At 50.5% G+C, this 15,498-nt stretch overlaps 1 protein-coding gene across 1 annotated transcript; it reads left to right on the forward strand.

The window, feature by feature from the left end:
• Positions 1–2,545: 2,545 nt before the first annotated feature.
• Positions 2,546–6,727, forward strand: C1QL2 (complement C1q like 2). Its single transcript, XM_086367149.1, has 2 exons — positions 2,546–3,833; positions 4,417–6,727. Exons 1-2 carry the CDS (start codon positions 3,150–3,152, stop codon positions 4,594–4,596), a joined length of 864 nt encoding a protein of 287 aa, XP_086223275.1. The 5' UTR covers positions 2,546–3,149; the 3' UTR covers positions 4,597–6,727.
• The last annotated feature ends 8,771 nt before the right edge of the window (positions 6,728–15,498 follow it).

Raw genomic sequence — 15,498 nt, forward strand, 5'->3', positions numbered from 1 at the left:
CACTGGACAGTCTTGATCAAGGGCAGGAAGCCAGAGCAGGGCAGTCTCAGGGGAATGTGGAACAGATGGTGTGGTCCTTCTCTGCTTTCCAGAAGGATAGGATGTGTGGATGATTTCAGGGTCTCCCTGCTTTTGAAATAAATCCACTTTTCCCACCGTACATGGGCTTCCTGCCCACATATTTCACTTGAGAGGTAGTCTTAAGTGTGGTGGTGGAGGTCCAAAGTATTATTAGTTAATAATGATTGTGAACGTTTACTGATCCAGCTATTGTTCTAAGGCCTTTGTATTAATTAACTCATTTAATCTCTCAGTGGGGCTCCTCAGTGACTCAGTGGTAAAGTATCTACCTGCAGTGCAGGAGATATGGGTTTGATTCCTGAGTTGGGAAGATTCCCTGGAGAAGAAAATGGCAAACCACTCCAGTACTCTTGCCTGGGAAATCCCATGGACAGAGGAGCCTGATGGGCTACAGTCCATGGGGTTGCAAAAGAGTAGGACATGACTTAGCAGCTAAACAACAACAACAACAGGAAACACAGAGGCTGAACAGGTAATAAGCACTCTGCTAATCACAGGTAACATTTGGACATGGTTGCTTCCAGCATTGACCATGCAGTCCATGGGGTGGCAAAAGTCAGACATGACTTAGCTACTAACAAAAAACAAATCTCAATAACTTGAAAGGGACATCTGTCGTTCCCATTCTACACACATGGGGACTGAGGCTCAGGGAGGTGAAGCAATTTGCCCAAGGTCACACAAGACAAGAAGTTGCAGAGCCAAGACTGGAACCAGGCACTGTAGCTCCTCGAATCACTGTGGCTCCTCAGTTCTAGAGGTGGCCTTAGGGAAGGGAAGAGAGGACTCCTAGGACCCAGCCAACCAGTAAAGAACGTGGCTGGGAGCTAATGGCCAGTGCTATATTCACTGCCAGGTTCTTAGAGCCCCTCATCCAGGTGGGAGGAGGAGTCCAGCTCTGTTATATGAGCGGAGGACTGGGCAAGCACTTCACACTTTGAAATCCTCTGTCTTCTCATCTGAACAATGGAGAATGATTGCTGATCTGCAGGACTGTTGGGAGGAGTAAGTGAAGCAGCACATGCAAGTGCCTGATGCATCATAGTAGGTGCTCAGTAAATGAGGCCAGTCTCCCTGTTCTCACCTGGGTCAAGTTTGCTTCAAGCTAGATTCAGTCATCTTTTCCACAAATCTGTAGTGAAGGCCTACCAGGTGCCAGATTTTTTGCTATGCCCTGGGAGAGACACCAATGAAGGAAGAGGCTGGACCCATGTGAAGTGGAGAGGGGGAATGACCCAGAGGTACCAGAAAGAAAAAAAATGAAATTTTAAGTAACCCACGACAACGCAATACCTGATAAATGAATGTTCTCCTCAAAAGCAACAGCCTCAGGAAGGCGAATCCGTTCCAGAGACACGGAGGCTCTGCCAAACACTGACATCAGCCACTGACTTTCCTCCCAGGCATTCCATCCTGGTGAATTCTCCTGTCAGGAAGACTGCCTTTTAGGAAAACGAAGGCTTGGAGCAGGAAACAATCTGCCCAAAGTCATATGCAGGGCAAGAGCAGAACCAGAAAACAGAGCTTTTGATTTCTGAACTGGAGGTCTTCCCAATTCTCTAAATAAGGTGTCACAGCTTTGGCTCAGAATGGCTTTGGACTATTTTTTTTTTTTAATAACTCGACCCAGGTCAGTAGGACCAGAAACTGGGAATGTCCAAAGGAATCTGTCTGTGGATCTGCCTGGCAGTGGCGGGATAGGAATGAAGCTGAGTGCACCAAGGTTACCACCAAGGGCTGGGTGCCAGGGATCTGGATTTAAATGAACTTTATACAGAGTACAAGGGCAGGCCATTCTTTGGGTGGAAGAAAAGAGTCGAGAGTAGTCCATTCTTTTTTTCTTTCGGCTATCCGGCAAGCAGCAGGCAGGATCTTAGTTCTCAAATCAGAGATTGAAGCCACGCCCCCTGCAGTGGAAGCGTCTAGTCCTAACGGCTGGACACCCAGGGAGGTCTCTCTAGTAGACTCTTGTACTGGGGGCTTTCAGCTTTTCAGAGTCATTAAAAGAGCTGGTGGGCTGGTTTTCCGGTACCTCTTTGGCAGCTTGGAGTACTCCGGTTAGGTGTGCGAAGACCCTGAAGTGAGATTTATTCCATTCTGAAGACGTAACTCCGAAGAGCTTTCAGAAAGTTCTTCTCTCCTGGGCTTAAGGGACTGAGGTTCTCCTTGACTAAGTCTAGTCCTGCTTGCAGGCAGGGGGTGGATTAGGTGATCCCCGAAGGACCTTGCTGGTATCGGGATTCCGGGCGCCTTCGTGGCCCTGTGGACTTGCCTGTGTGCGCCCGTAAGTGTGTGGCGGGTGGGAGGCGCGTGAGTGTGGCCGCTGGTGGGTGTGCCTGAGAAGCTAGGTCCCGGCTGAGCCCGCGGCGCCCACTTGTGGCTCCCAGGCGCCGCCAGGAGGAACCGCGCCTTTGCCGCCTCTGCCTGGGACGCCGCCCGATAGGAGGAGGACAGAAGGCTGATGACATGAGGGCGCCGTCTCCCAAGTGATGGCAGCGCGCGCTGCTTCCTCGCCGCCTCCGCCGCTCAGCCCCGGACTCCTTACGTCAGGGTAGCTGGGTCCCCCCTCCGCGCGGCAGCCAGCGAGCAGCGGGAGAGCAGAGCAGAGCGCGCCGCGGAGCCCGAGCGCCCTCCCTGCGCGCTGATCCCTGCTGAGTCCAGACGAGCCGGGCAGGAGGCAGCGCGAGCCCTCGCGGGACTCCGCCTTGCCACCCAGTGCTCCCTGGCCGCAGCCGCCGGGACCCGCTGGGCGCCGGGCTCGTCCTGTGCGCCCCCCGCCATGCGTGCTGGGCTCCGGGGCTCTCCTGAGCAGTCCCAGCGCGGTGGGCACCGGCGCCTGGGCCAGGGTGCCTCTCGCTGAAGTAGTTGCGCGCCCAGAGGAAGGGGTCGCCACGTCGGGGGCGCGACCAGGACCCGCGGAGTCCGCCCCCGAGCGCGGGGAGCGGGGCCGCCTGCGCCGCCAGACCATTACCTCCCCGGGCGGCAAGGAGGAGCTGGTGGCGGTTGCCTCCCGGCTGTGGCAGCGGCGGCGCCGCGCCTGCCTGGCGGCCGTCGGCGTGCTCCTAGCCATGGCGCTGGGGCTGCTTATCGCCGTTCCGTTGCTGCTGCAGGCGGCGCCCCCCGGCGCGGCGCACTACGAGATGATGGGCACCTGCCGCATGATCTGCGACCCCTACACCGCCGCACCCGGTGCGGGGCCCGCGGGAGCCAAGGCTCCGCCGCCGGGACCCAGCACTGCCGCGCTGGAAGTCATGCAGGACCTGAGCATCAACCCTCCGCCCCCTTTCATCCAGGGACCCAAGGGCGACCCGGGGAGACCTGGCAAGCCGGGACCGCGGGGCCCCCCGGGAGAGCCGGGCCCACCTGGACCCCGGGGTCCCCCGGGGGAGAAGGGCGACTCTGGGCGGCCCGGGCTACCTGGCCTGCAGCTGACGGCGGGCGCGGCAGGAGGTGTCGGGGTGGTGGGTGGCGGAACCGGGGGCGGCGGTGACTCTGAGGGCGAAGTGACTGGCGCGTTGAGCGCCGCCTTCAGCGGTCCCAAGATCGCCTTCTATGTGGGTCTTAAGAGCCCCCACGAAGGCTACGAAGTGCTCAAATTCGACGACGTGGTCACCAATCTCGGCAATCACTACGACCCTACTACGGGCAAGTTCAGCTGTCAGGTGCGTGGCATCTACTTCTTCACCTACCACATCCTCATGCGCGGCGGCGACGGCACCAGCATGTGGGCGGACCTCTGCAAGAATGGCCAGGTCAGTGACACCCCCGCTTCCCCTCCACCCTCGCAAGTCCCTGCGGACCCTCGTTCCCACCCAGCGCCCCAAAGCTCCTGAGAACTCAGTCTCTTTCTCCCCGTTGGGAGGGAGCGCACCGCAGCATCGCGTCTCCCAGTGCGTCCTGGTCGCTTTTGCCCGGTAGCTCCGGAGGTTGGGTTCCCTACTACACAAATTGCACTCCCCTGCTATTTGCATTGCCGCCTGAAGCCCCGTGGGGTTCTCGGAAACCTCATTCTTCTTTATCTCCCTGTGCGCCCCATTCTCCCCTGTGCCCTCCCCGTCTCCCTTCTTCTTGGCCCTGGCCCCTGGTTCCCCTCTTCCCTACTGGGTCAGTGTCCCCGAAGCCCTCTGCCTCCCTTCTTCCCAGATCTGGCGACTGTGGAGACTAGGGTGCAGGGAAGGAGTTGGCTAAGTTGGAGAGACAGCGTGGAGCCTGGGTGGGAGCGTGGACCCTGGAGGGGCAGGCGGAAGGCCGGCCAGGGGGCACGCCACGTGGAGGGTCGGGCAAGGGCCCAGGTAGAGGTATTCGAGCCAACCCGCTCTGATGGCTTGCCCCCAGGTCCGGGCCAGCGCCATCGCGCAGGATGCGGACCAGAACTACGACTACGCCAGTAACAGCGTGGTGCTACACCTTGATTCGGGGGACGAGGTGTATGTGAAGCTGGACGGCGGAAAGGCGCACGGAGGCAATAACAACAAGTACAGCACCTTCTCGGGCTTTCTTTTGTACCCGGATTAGAGGAGCAGGGAGCGCGAGGTGGGGTGGCTTCAACCCGCCCTATCCTCGTGGGGGCGCTCTGTCCCCTGGCGAGGACCACTCTCGCTTCCTGACACTTCCTGACATCGTTGGAAAAGACACACCCTCGCTGTCCTTCCTGCCCAGCTTCGGACCTCCGTGTGTCTGTGACTCGCCACGCTCCTGGCTGTGCTCCTGGTTCCTGGCCCCAACCCGGGGCAGTAGAGCGGGATGCCCAAGTGGAGAAATGAGCGTGAACCTGAAACCCCAGCCAGGGAGGCGGCAGCGCAGACTTTGCAGAGCTGATTGGACTGGACAGGCCCCAGCGGGATGCCTGAGTGCTTCCAGTCCCCCTCCTCCTCCGAGAGCCCTGAGACTGAGGGCTCCCAGCTCTGGCCACCGAGGTAGGCCAAAGCGAGCACAAGCTCCCTGGGGTGTCCTTCTTTGTGACCTGAAATACTTGTGCAAATGTCCCTGTCCATTAGCTGAAATCCCACCTTCAGCAGAATCCCAGCAATCAGAAAATCCATCTCTACACCTCACTCCCGCCTCAGACCTACCGCGATGCATTAAATTATGTTTCTAGACTATGGACTCTCCATGTCTCTGTCAGCCTGGTCCCGGGACCGGGCCTCCAGATGTTCACCTTGACATAAAGACCGGAACTGGGCCCTGAATAGCTCCATCTCTACCCCAGTTGCCAGCCACTGCCTTGTCTGTGCTGCCTGGAAGGGTGAAAAGATGTGGGGAGATGGGAGGGTAGCCTCTCACCCTTTAGGTTGTGTCTCTGCCGGGCTGGGCTGCAGCCTTGACCAGAGGAGGGCGGGAGGAAGAATTAGAGGGTGACAGGAGACGGAGGTTGGATTTTCAGTTTCCTAGCCTTGTGGGAGGAAGTAGAGGCCTGGAGTTTCTGGAGAAGGAAAGGGAAGAGGAGGCATTTATGCAAAATGAGAGGGATGAAGGAGGTATTTGCCATCAGATGATCTCCGAGATCTCCCAAAAGTCAATAGAGAAATCCCTGAGGAAACACCCACTCGGGCATGTAATGAACTCAGCACATCAGCTTACACTAGCTGGGTCCATAATCTCCAAGTTAATTGCCTGGTACACTGAGGCAATTGTGTGGACCATCCAACTCCCTGAATTCACCCAGAGCTGTGTGGTAAATGAGATAGACTCTCCCCTTTGTGGTGGGACACCCCTCTTAGGGGGTCTTCCTGTGTGCGTGGTGGTATGGGGCACCTGCTCTGAACCTGACTGCATTTGTTTGGCCCTTCCCTTTCCTTTCCTTCACTGTTACACACACACACACACACACACACACACACACACACACAGGTTAAGAAAACACTCCACATGGTGTTTTTGTTTTTTCACTTTTTTTGTTCTGTTTTTAGATTATTGCGTTCCAATGAACAGTACGTTATCTACAAAATAACTAGTTAGCAACCTGTTAGTATTCATGGAGCTCCTTTTGACCAGCTGTTTGCAGAGAAATGTGAATATGTACACAGAGGCAACCCTGGAGTGTGCTACCTATGTCGAACTGGATATGCACACACACACCCCATGTGGATATAATGTGGTTGTTGTCTCTAATCCATGTTACACAGGTGCACACACACACAAATTCATAGACTCGTGTCAGTGTGGTGTGTGACATATTCGTGGCTATATGTCTGCTCCCAAATTGCAATGTGCTCAACTTTAGTTCCTGGAAGATGCTGAAATTTGTGATTCTGATTTAAAAGACAATTATACCCCCTGCCTTGAGTCTTGTCTCTGTCGCTATTCCTCTTTATGCTCTTATTTTATTTGAATAATGTTTTATTGTCATTCACTTGAATATTAGCAATGATTGCATCTGCTTCAAGTCTAGGCATAAACTGCTCAAAGATATCGAGGAGGAAAACAATATCCATATGCAAACCATCACCCTCCCAGTTCCAGCCCACATGAACCGCAGTTCCCCACCCACCCTACCCCAGTGATTGTGGAACCCAAAGCCAGCTGAGCCCAGGAACTGGGGAGGGCAGAGTCGATCCCGTCTACAGTCGCGTATGTATCAATTTCTGATGCCTTGTCGATTGTATCATCCAGAAATGCGATTAAAACCAAATATATGAGACCCAAATGAAGTCTAATTGCTATGGATCTGCAATCCCCAGCGGGCCCCTAATCCTTTTTGACTTATTCCTCCCCTTCCTCCGATGAGATGGAGCTTAGACACAAAGCCCTCGGTTTAAATTTCAAAAATTAAAATTGACATGCAGCGGTGGCTTTCCTGGGAGCAGGAGGAATTTCTAAGGAGGTGCCGGAGCCCAGCTTTATCCTCTGCATTAAGAAGCAATTTGTACTTCTAACAAAACCCCCACCACTTCCCTTTGGTGGAAGGGCAGTTGAAACGCCTTTCCCGGGTCTGGTTGTTCACAATACTTAGACAAATTTGAATCTGAGATTCCTCCATCTGTATTCCCTGGTGCAGCCTGGCTTCTTGCAATTCTAATGCCCGGGTTGCCGGGAGGTGCTGCCAGAGGTGTCAGCTGCTAAGAGGATGATAGATTGATGAGGCAACGGTGGGGGGGGCGGGACGCGGCCGATGGTAAGAGCTTGCCAGCTCAGGAGCAATCTCTCCCTGTATCTATACGCTATCTGGGTTCCAGGCAGACCCCTCATGATCCAGGGTCTACAATCCCATTATCTTCATGGAGGTCTCCCTTTCCTTGGAGGAAAGGATGGGGAGACCTCTGCCACCTCTGTGTGCCATCAGTCTTGGGGTACATGTGAAATGAAAGAAATTACCTGCCCCAGACACTTTTCCTTTTTGTCTCTAGTTAGTTTGAGAATTATTGTCAATCAGTTGTAAAGTATCATTTTAAGTCCCTAATTGCTTTTGAGTCCATTTTCTGTTTTTAGGTTGGGATTGTCACCTTGGCATCTCCCTGGAAGTAGAAGTAGGTTTTATTCTGTCCATTTGGGAGGTGGAGAAATTAGGATTCAGAGAGACCTAGTGCCTTGCTTGTGTTCATAAAGTTTGTAAGAGACTGAGCCCACACTTGAACTTAGACCTCCAGGCTGTGCTACTGCCTGACTACATAGATGGAGCCTGTTTGCCTCTCAGAGCTCCCAGGTGTTTGAGAGGAGAGCACAACAGGTGGACACATTTCTCACTCCTTTCTCTGATTTTGGGAGTCTCAGCATCCTTCAAAGGGTCAGATGAGATGAACCAGCCTGATTCTTTGATTCCAGTTGCCCCCAGAGGACATCCCAGGCTCCTGGACAATTTGGCTGAACTTCCTGTCTTGGGGTCAGTGCTGGAGGCAGGACCATTTGGTCACCAAGTCCTGGTGCTCATGTTTACCTGTGTGTCTGCCAGCAACCCCACCACCATCTTTCTCCTTAGGGGCCACTGACCACCTTCTTCTCTAATAGCTCTCCCTTGTTCCTCTTTTTGGTGGAGAAGATTTAGCTGAAGTGAGCATGGCTGTCCCTGATTGCTGAGAGGTCCTTTTCTCATTCCCAAAGTCCACATCTAGGTGGCTAATTATTTTCAGGACTGCCTGAGAGTGTGAGATACACACCGGACCCTGGAAACTCAGATAGAGGTGATTCCATCTGCTACATCTTCCTCCTATCTATGTGAGCAGATGGCTCTTTTGGGCATCCAAGAAGAAACATCTAGGCCCCCCTCTGCATAGAGTTATGATGACACCTTAGAGAGGTCATTTGTTGCTTTAAACTTCAGTGACCAAGCATTCCTATCGGACAATCATTTTTTGAATTCTCATCCCCAATACGTGTATTTGACTTATGAATAATTTATGTATACCACCGTCAAGCCATACTTTAAAAATTCTTTTTGTGTTTATGTTCGTTAAAGGCTCTCCACATTCAAGTGTATGTATGTTCTGGCTGGCTAACCGAGTTTAGAGATAAGTCTCCTCTCACTGCAACTGAAAAAACCAAGGGTTAATCCATGTGTTTCACTTCAACTTGCCATTTTTTCCAAAGCTTGGGCAAAAATACGTTCTTTTATGAGTCCCAGGGGAGTCTGTGCACTCTAATTCTTTGAGTGCACAGTTTCAATCCATACTTTAAGTATTGTTGTTGTTAAGTTGCTAAGTTGTGTCCGACTCTTTTATGACCCCATGGACTATAGCCTGCTAGGTTCCTCCATCCATGGGATTTCCCAGGCAAGAATACTGGAGTGGGTTGCCATTTCTTTCTCCCAGGGGTATTCCTGACCCAGGAACCAAATCTGCATCTCTTGCATTGGCAGGCAGATTCTTTACCACTGAGACACTAGGGAAGCCACTTTTAAGTATTAGTAATGCTTTATTTTCCCCCTCTTTTTTTTAGACTAAACATAAACAGAAGTAACATTTCAATCTTTCCTTCTCTCATCTGATTTTGAAGACTAATGTTGGCATTGGAACCAAATCCTGGAATCAGGATGGGTTGGGGGTCGGGGCAAGGTCTCTCCCAGGGACCTTCTGGTTATTGGGGAGGATGAAGTTGACAGGTGGAAATGTGAAATTCTAGAGGCATGTTTTAGTCTTGTTATTGCTATACTCTTCAATCAACAAGGGTGTTCCACAAAGGAGCATGGGTCCCAGCAGTGGTTGAAGTAAATGATAGAAGCATTTAAAAAATTAAATTCTGTCACAAGAATTTGAAAAATACCCAAAAATAAACAGAAAAGTGCAATGATCTCCACATGCCTATCTTAACTTTGACACTTATGCACTGTGGCCGTGACCAACCAGGCAGAACTACAGTTTTTATGGATGGAACCCTCACGATGTGCCAAAAATCGGTGCTCAGACAGTTGTTTCCTCACCACATCCCTCTGAAGTAGGTATTGCTATTGTCCCACTTTACAGATGAGGAAACTGAGGTGCGAAGAGATACAATGACTTGCTCAAGGCTGGGGCCAGGACTGGCACTGAAGTCTGTTGGAGCCTGGAGATCAAACTCTGGGAATATAGGTGGGGCAGGGTGGTGAGACCTCAAAGACAGACTACAAGGAAGGCACACGGAGACAAGCAAGGGTCCCCATCAGGCACTCCAGAGGTGAAGCCACCTTTCATGGAGCCACCTGAGTATCCGCGATCTCCTCATAGTGTAATCAGTTTGTTTCCAGGCTTCTCACTCTCTTCCTTCTTACTCTTTCATGTACCAGTCATGCTGTTCCCTGTACTTGGAATCCTCTCCTCTGGGTTAGCTCCCACCCCTCTTTCCGGGCTCAGCTGACACATCACTTCCAGTAGCTTCCTAGCCTCAACCTGATGCCCCTTCCCCTAAGGACTGATCTTCCTTCCCATGGTGCTTGCCACAAGGCTGTAAACACACGTTCAGGTTGCCTGTCTTCCCCACGGACTTCAGGCTTCACAAGGCAGACCTATCATCGGTGTGAGTCACCACTGAAACCCACACCCCAGCTCCAGGATTTAGAATGTGCCTGGTAACCAGTAGGTGCTCAATAAATGTTTGTAAAGTGGATGGATAGATGGATGTGGAAAGCCTAGGGTAGATTAATTAGATTAAATTAAATAGGGTAGATTAGATTAAATCAGGGTAGATATAAGAAAGATCTCGAGTGTCTGACTTTACAGCAGGATCAGAGGGGATCTCTTAACCAGTGGGTTCCCATCCACCTCCACTTCTGGCCCTGAGTTCTTAAGGTTTGGGTGAGTGGTGAGGACTACAAAGGAGCATTTATTGCAACCTTCAAGGCCCCAGTTACATGTCTAGAGATCAGGAGAACCATCCAACGGACATGAAACGATGACTACTGCCCACTGGGGCTTCTGGGCTGATTTAATTTTTTAATGGATTAATTAATTAATTTGGCTGCATCAGGTCTTAGTTGTGGCACATGGGATCTTGGGTTGTGATGTGCGGATTCTCTAGCTGTGGCAGGTGGGGTTAATTGCTCTGTGGCATGCGGAATCTTAGTTTCCTGACCAGGGATTGAACCCATGTCCCCTGCATTGTAAGGCAGATTCTTAACCACTGGACTACCAGGGAAGTCCCCTGCTGGGCTGATTTAGGCCCCCTCCCCCTAGGGCCTCCAGGATGTCCCTAAGCTTTCTGTGGCTGCTTGGGCAGCAGCCCCACTTCCAGCGGGGTCCCTCACTTGATGCGTCTGCAGTCAGGATGCTTTTATTTTCTCTGAATGGAAAACATCTTTTGAAAAATTGTAGATGCAATCTGCACTTGCAAAAAGTGTAAACAATATACAGAAATATAAGACAGAAAATAAAATTTCCCTCTCTCGTTATGCAATCTCCTTCCCAGAGGTAATTTCTGTTAACAGCTTGGTTTGTATTCTTCCTGACTTTTCAAATGTACATGTACGTGGATTTGTTCATGAAGAATATAAAACTCTAAACACTGACAAGTTCTGTACCTGCTCTTTCCTCTGATGATCGCCCTTGAACAATGCTAAGGGGCAGTTTGTGCCAAACCCTTTTCCCTTTCCCCTGAGGTGCATACCATTGACCATAGACGCTGGATTTAGATTGGTTAAACAGACCTTCCATCGTTGGATCTGGAAGCTGTTTCTGATATCCCTGCTCTAACAGAGGAACCTGCTAACAGGATTGCTCTTCCATTTAGATAGAGGTTTCTGCTCTCATGTGGGAAAATCCTGCCTTATTTTCAAAGCAATGTGGACAATGTCTCTAATTTTCAGATGTTTCAAGTGGGTTCCCTCCTTCTGTTCTCACTGTCTACCTCTTGGTATGTTACTTACACACCCAGCGACTCTTCCCATGGGAATTAGTGAATGAGGGAACGAGATCAACTCCCTCCAGCCCAGTTTTGCCCCTGTTGGCCCAGGATAGAAGAAGGGAATTCCTTCCACTCGGCTACTCAGTTGTGTCCCTAGGCCCCAGCCTGAGGTTTGGAGAATGACCCTCCCCCCTTCTCTTCTCCCTTTCTTTCTTGGAGTTCCCATGTCCAGGGCTGGGTGCTGCTGCCTCTCCCCCAAGCACTGCACTTGGAAGGAAGCAGGGGAGAGTGGGAGGGTGGGCATTCTGCTCTGATGCCTGGTGACTTCAGGCCAGCTGAAAAGACTGACACAGGCACAGGGATGCCAGGCCACACTGGGCATCTGACGTGTGCCCTGGAACCAGGCTGAGCAGTGGGCAGCAGCCAAGTGTACCAAAATAGCTCAGCCCTTTAAAAGTAACCAGGTCACAACACAGAGTAGAAAGAGAAAAGAAAAAAGAAAAAAAAAAAAGCGGTTTTAACCCTTTTTTTAATTTTTAATTGAGCTGATCCTTCATCTTTATTATCTTGCTTGATATCAACAAGGAAGGAAAATGAGGGTTGGCAAGTTAGATAGCTCAAATTGAAGCACAGAGAGGTTTAATGATTTGCCCAAGATCACACAGCAAGAAAATGCCCGAGTTTGCAGCTTTGGTCTGTTTCTCTGACTCAAAGGCCAGATTACTTCTTGTAATCTAGTGCCCCACCTCTCATTCTGGTGCTCATCATGTAACCTGTTTGAGCCACCTATTTCCTTTTCCATAAAATGCCACCTATTCTATAAGACTTCTGGAAGGAGTGAATGAGTTAATGGATGTCAGCCATGTTAAAGGGAAAGTGAAAGAAAGAGAATGAAGTTGCTCAGTTGTGTCCGACTCTTTGTGACCCCATGGGTCACTCTTTGTGACTGTAAAAGTTCTTGATAAAAGTTGGTTATTATCAGCATTTAAATATTTGGTTTGAAAATGTCACTTTTTCACTAATAGCACCTGGCAACTTTTCTAAGCTACTGATATTCAATGGAACTCAACAATGGTCTTTGAAGTTGGATTCAAATCCACCTTTACTATAAACTGCCTCTGCAATACTTTGACAGATATTTAACTTGCTGAGCTTCACATTCTCCATCTGTAAAATGGGGCCAGTGCTCCTACCACATGGGTGGTTCAGTTCAGTTCAGTCGCTCAGTCACATCCGACTCTTTGCAACCCCATGAATTGCAGCACTCCAGGCCTCCCTGTCCATCACCAACTCCTGGAGTTCACTCAAACTCATGTCCATCGAGTCAGCGATGCCATCCAGCCATCTCATCCTCTGTCATCCCCTTCTCCTCCTGCCCCCAATCCTCCCCAGCATCAGTCTTTTCCAATGAGTCAACTCTTCACATCAGGTGGCCAAAGTATTGGAGTTTCAGCTTTAGCATCAGTGAGGAGACACCCCTCGTCCAAGGTAAGGAGCAGCGGCTGCACTTTGCCGGAGCAGCCATGAAGAGATACCCCATGTCCAAGGTAAGAGAAACCCAAGTAAGACGGTAGGTGTTGCGAGAGGGCATCAGAGGGCAGATACAATGAAACCATAATCACAGAAAACTAGTCAATCTAATCACATGGACCACAGCCTTGTCTAACTCAATGAAACTAAGCTATGCCCTGTGGGGCCACCCAAGATGGGTGGGTCATGGTGGAGAGATCTGACAGAATGTGGTCCACTGGAGAAGGGAATGGCAAACCACTTCAGTATTCTTGCCTTGAGAACCCCATGAACATGGGTGGTTGGGGGGATTAAATGAAATAACTCAGTATGGGGCACAGAGTGAGTGCTTGAAACCTGGGGATGGTAGGTGGTATTGTTGAAATAATTATTAGGGACTGCTCTGTTTTCTCCTGAGGCTGGCACATCTCAGGAAACATCAAACCAAGATTGCCTAGAATGAAAAACAGCAGGATTTCAGTGACAACAGCTGGCATTTACAAGCATGCCAGTGGTACAGGAGGCACCAAGACCATTTCCCAACATATCTACAATCCATTCAGTGAGTCTGTGAGGTAAGCATAATTGCACCCATTTCACAGATGAGAAGGTGAAATGGCCATTTTCAATGCTTGTGCATCAGAGCCAGAATTCAAGCCAGTATTTTTTTCACTGTTCAGTCCTTGGCTTCCCAGAGAGCCAGAGCCCACATAGTGAGCATGGCCCCACCTGGTCCCTGTTTGCTGATGTGGATGCAATCATCCTGTGCATATCTGGGGAGGGGGACTCCCTTGTTGACTCCAGGCTAATAAGCCCCTATATAATTGGGCCTGGAGCTCTGACTAAATCTCAGGGCTCTGTTGCATGAATATGCAAACTCCCATTGATGGCCCAGCTCTATCACAGCCTGATTTCAAACTGATGGGAACAACCCAGTGGCTTGAGCCCTCTTCCCATGCATAGTAGGAACACTGACTAATCCCTGTCAAAGCTCCTGCAGCTGGGTGGGGGGAGTGTGGGCTCAGCCCACGTGAGAGGGCACATTGAGGGCACGTTGTCCAGGATGTGGCCTCCTTCAAAGCCTGCTCTAACTCTGTGAGATCCACATGGCCCTCACGAATCTATGGAAGGCTTGTTTCTTCTTTCATTCCCGGGCTCAAGGTGCACGCTAGGGAGACCCAGGCCCTGCTTGAGGGCACAGAGTCTGATGGGAGAAGCGTGCTGATCTCTGGACTCTGAAAACCAGCTTTACAATGTGTTGCATTCCAGACCTGCTAACTGGGTGTCCACCATGCAACTAGCACTGCAGCAGGGGACCTGATTGCTACCCTCTTTTTTTAAAAACTTAAAAAAAATTTTTTTTAAACTTAAAAAAATTTTTTTAATTAATTAATTAATTTTAATTGGAAGCTAATTACTTTACAATATTGTGGTGGTTTTTGCTATACATTGACATGAATCAGCCATGGATGAACACGTGTCCCCCATCCTGATCCCCCCTCCCACCTCCCTCCCCATCCCATCTCTCTGGGTTGTCCCAGTGCATCAGCTTTGAGTGCTCTGTTTCATGCATCGAACTTGGACTGGTCATCTATTTCACATACAGTAATATACATGTTTCAATGCTATTCTCTCAAATCATCCCACCCTTGCCTTCTCCCACAGAGTCCAAAAGTCTGTTCTTTGTGTCTCTTTTGCTGTCTCACATATAGGGTCATCTTTCTAAATTCCATATATATGCATTAATATACTGGTGACAGGAAAAATAATTATCAGTGATAACAGCAATGGCATTTCCTTCCATTGTTGAGTACCTGCTGGGAGGCAGGTATGGCCTCATTTTAAACTTTCTGCAGCCCTGCAAGATGGGCATTATTTTTTCCATCTCACAGCTGAGGGTGCTGAGATTTGAGAAATTAACTGAATTGTGCTACAACCCTGCATATGAGAAGTGGTGGATTTCCAATTCAAGCCCAGACCTGTCTGCCTCCAACCCCCAACACTGCCCCACACAACAGAAGTGCTACAGGGTGTGGGAAGGCTGCCCAGGTGGCTTTTCTGGGCATAGGGATCTCCATCTGGAAGTGAGAGGGCCTGGGAAGGGCTGGAATGATCAGGAGGACTTCCTGGAATTGGTGACCTCTTAAATCAGAGTTTGCCCTATAAGGTTTAGTCCTCATCCTTATGGAGCTTGCAATGAGGTTGAGCAGGAAAGACTAACACACCGAACATTTGCTGGTTATTTGTTCATTTTCCCAAGGTATATTGAGTGCTACCTGACTTCCCTGGTGGCTCAGACAGTAAAGAATTTGCCTGCAATGCTGGAGACCTGGGCTCAACCCCTGGGTTGGGAAGGTCGCCTGGAGGAGGAAATGGAAACCCACACCAGTATTCTTGCTAGGAAGATTCCATGGACAGAGAAGAAGACTGGCAGGCTGTAGTCCATGGGGTCGCAAAAAGTTGGACGTGATGGAGTGACTGAGAACACATGAATGCACCCTATGTATATATGGAGCTGGGCCTGGGGTGCAGGTGTCCTGAGATGTGTCCCAGTCCTGCAGGAACTTTCGGTGGATGGGAGGAGCCACATCAGGGCTCAGGGCGAGGCATGTATCACCTGCAGCAGGGAAGAGGCAGCACCAAGAAGGGACTTGCTAAGCC

Source organism: Bos grunniens, chromosome 2 (assembly GCF_055505025.1).
Source record: "Bos grunniens cultivar Pamir isolate PY7600 chromosome 2, Bosgru_T2T1.0, whole genome shotgun sequence".
Lineage (NCBI taxonomy): Eukaryota > Metazoa > Chordata > Mammalia > Artiodactyla > Bovidae > Bos > Bos grunniens.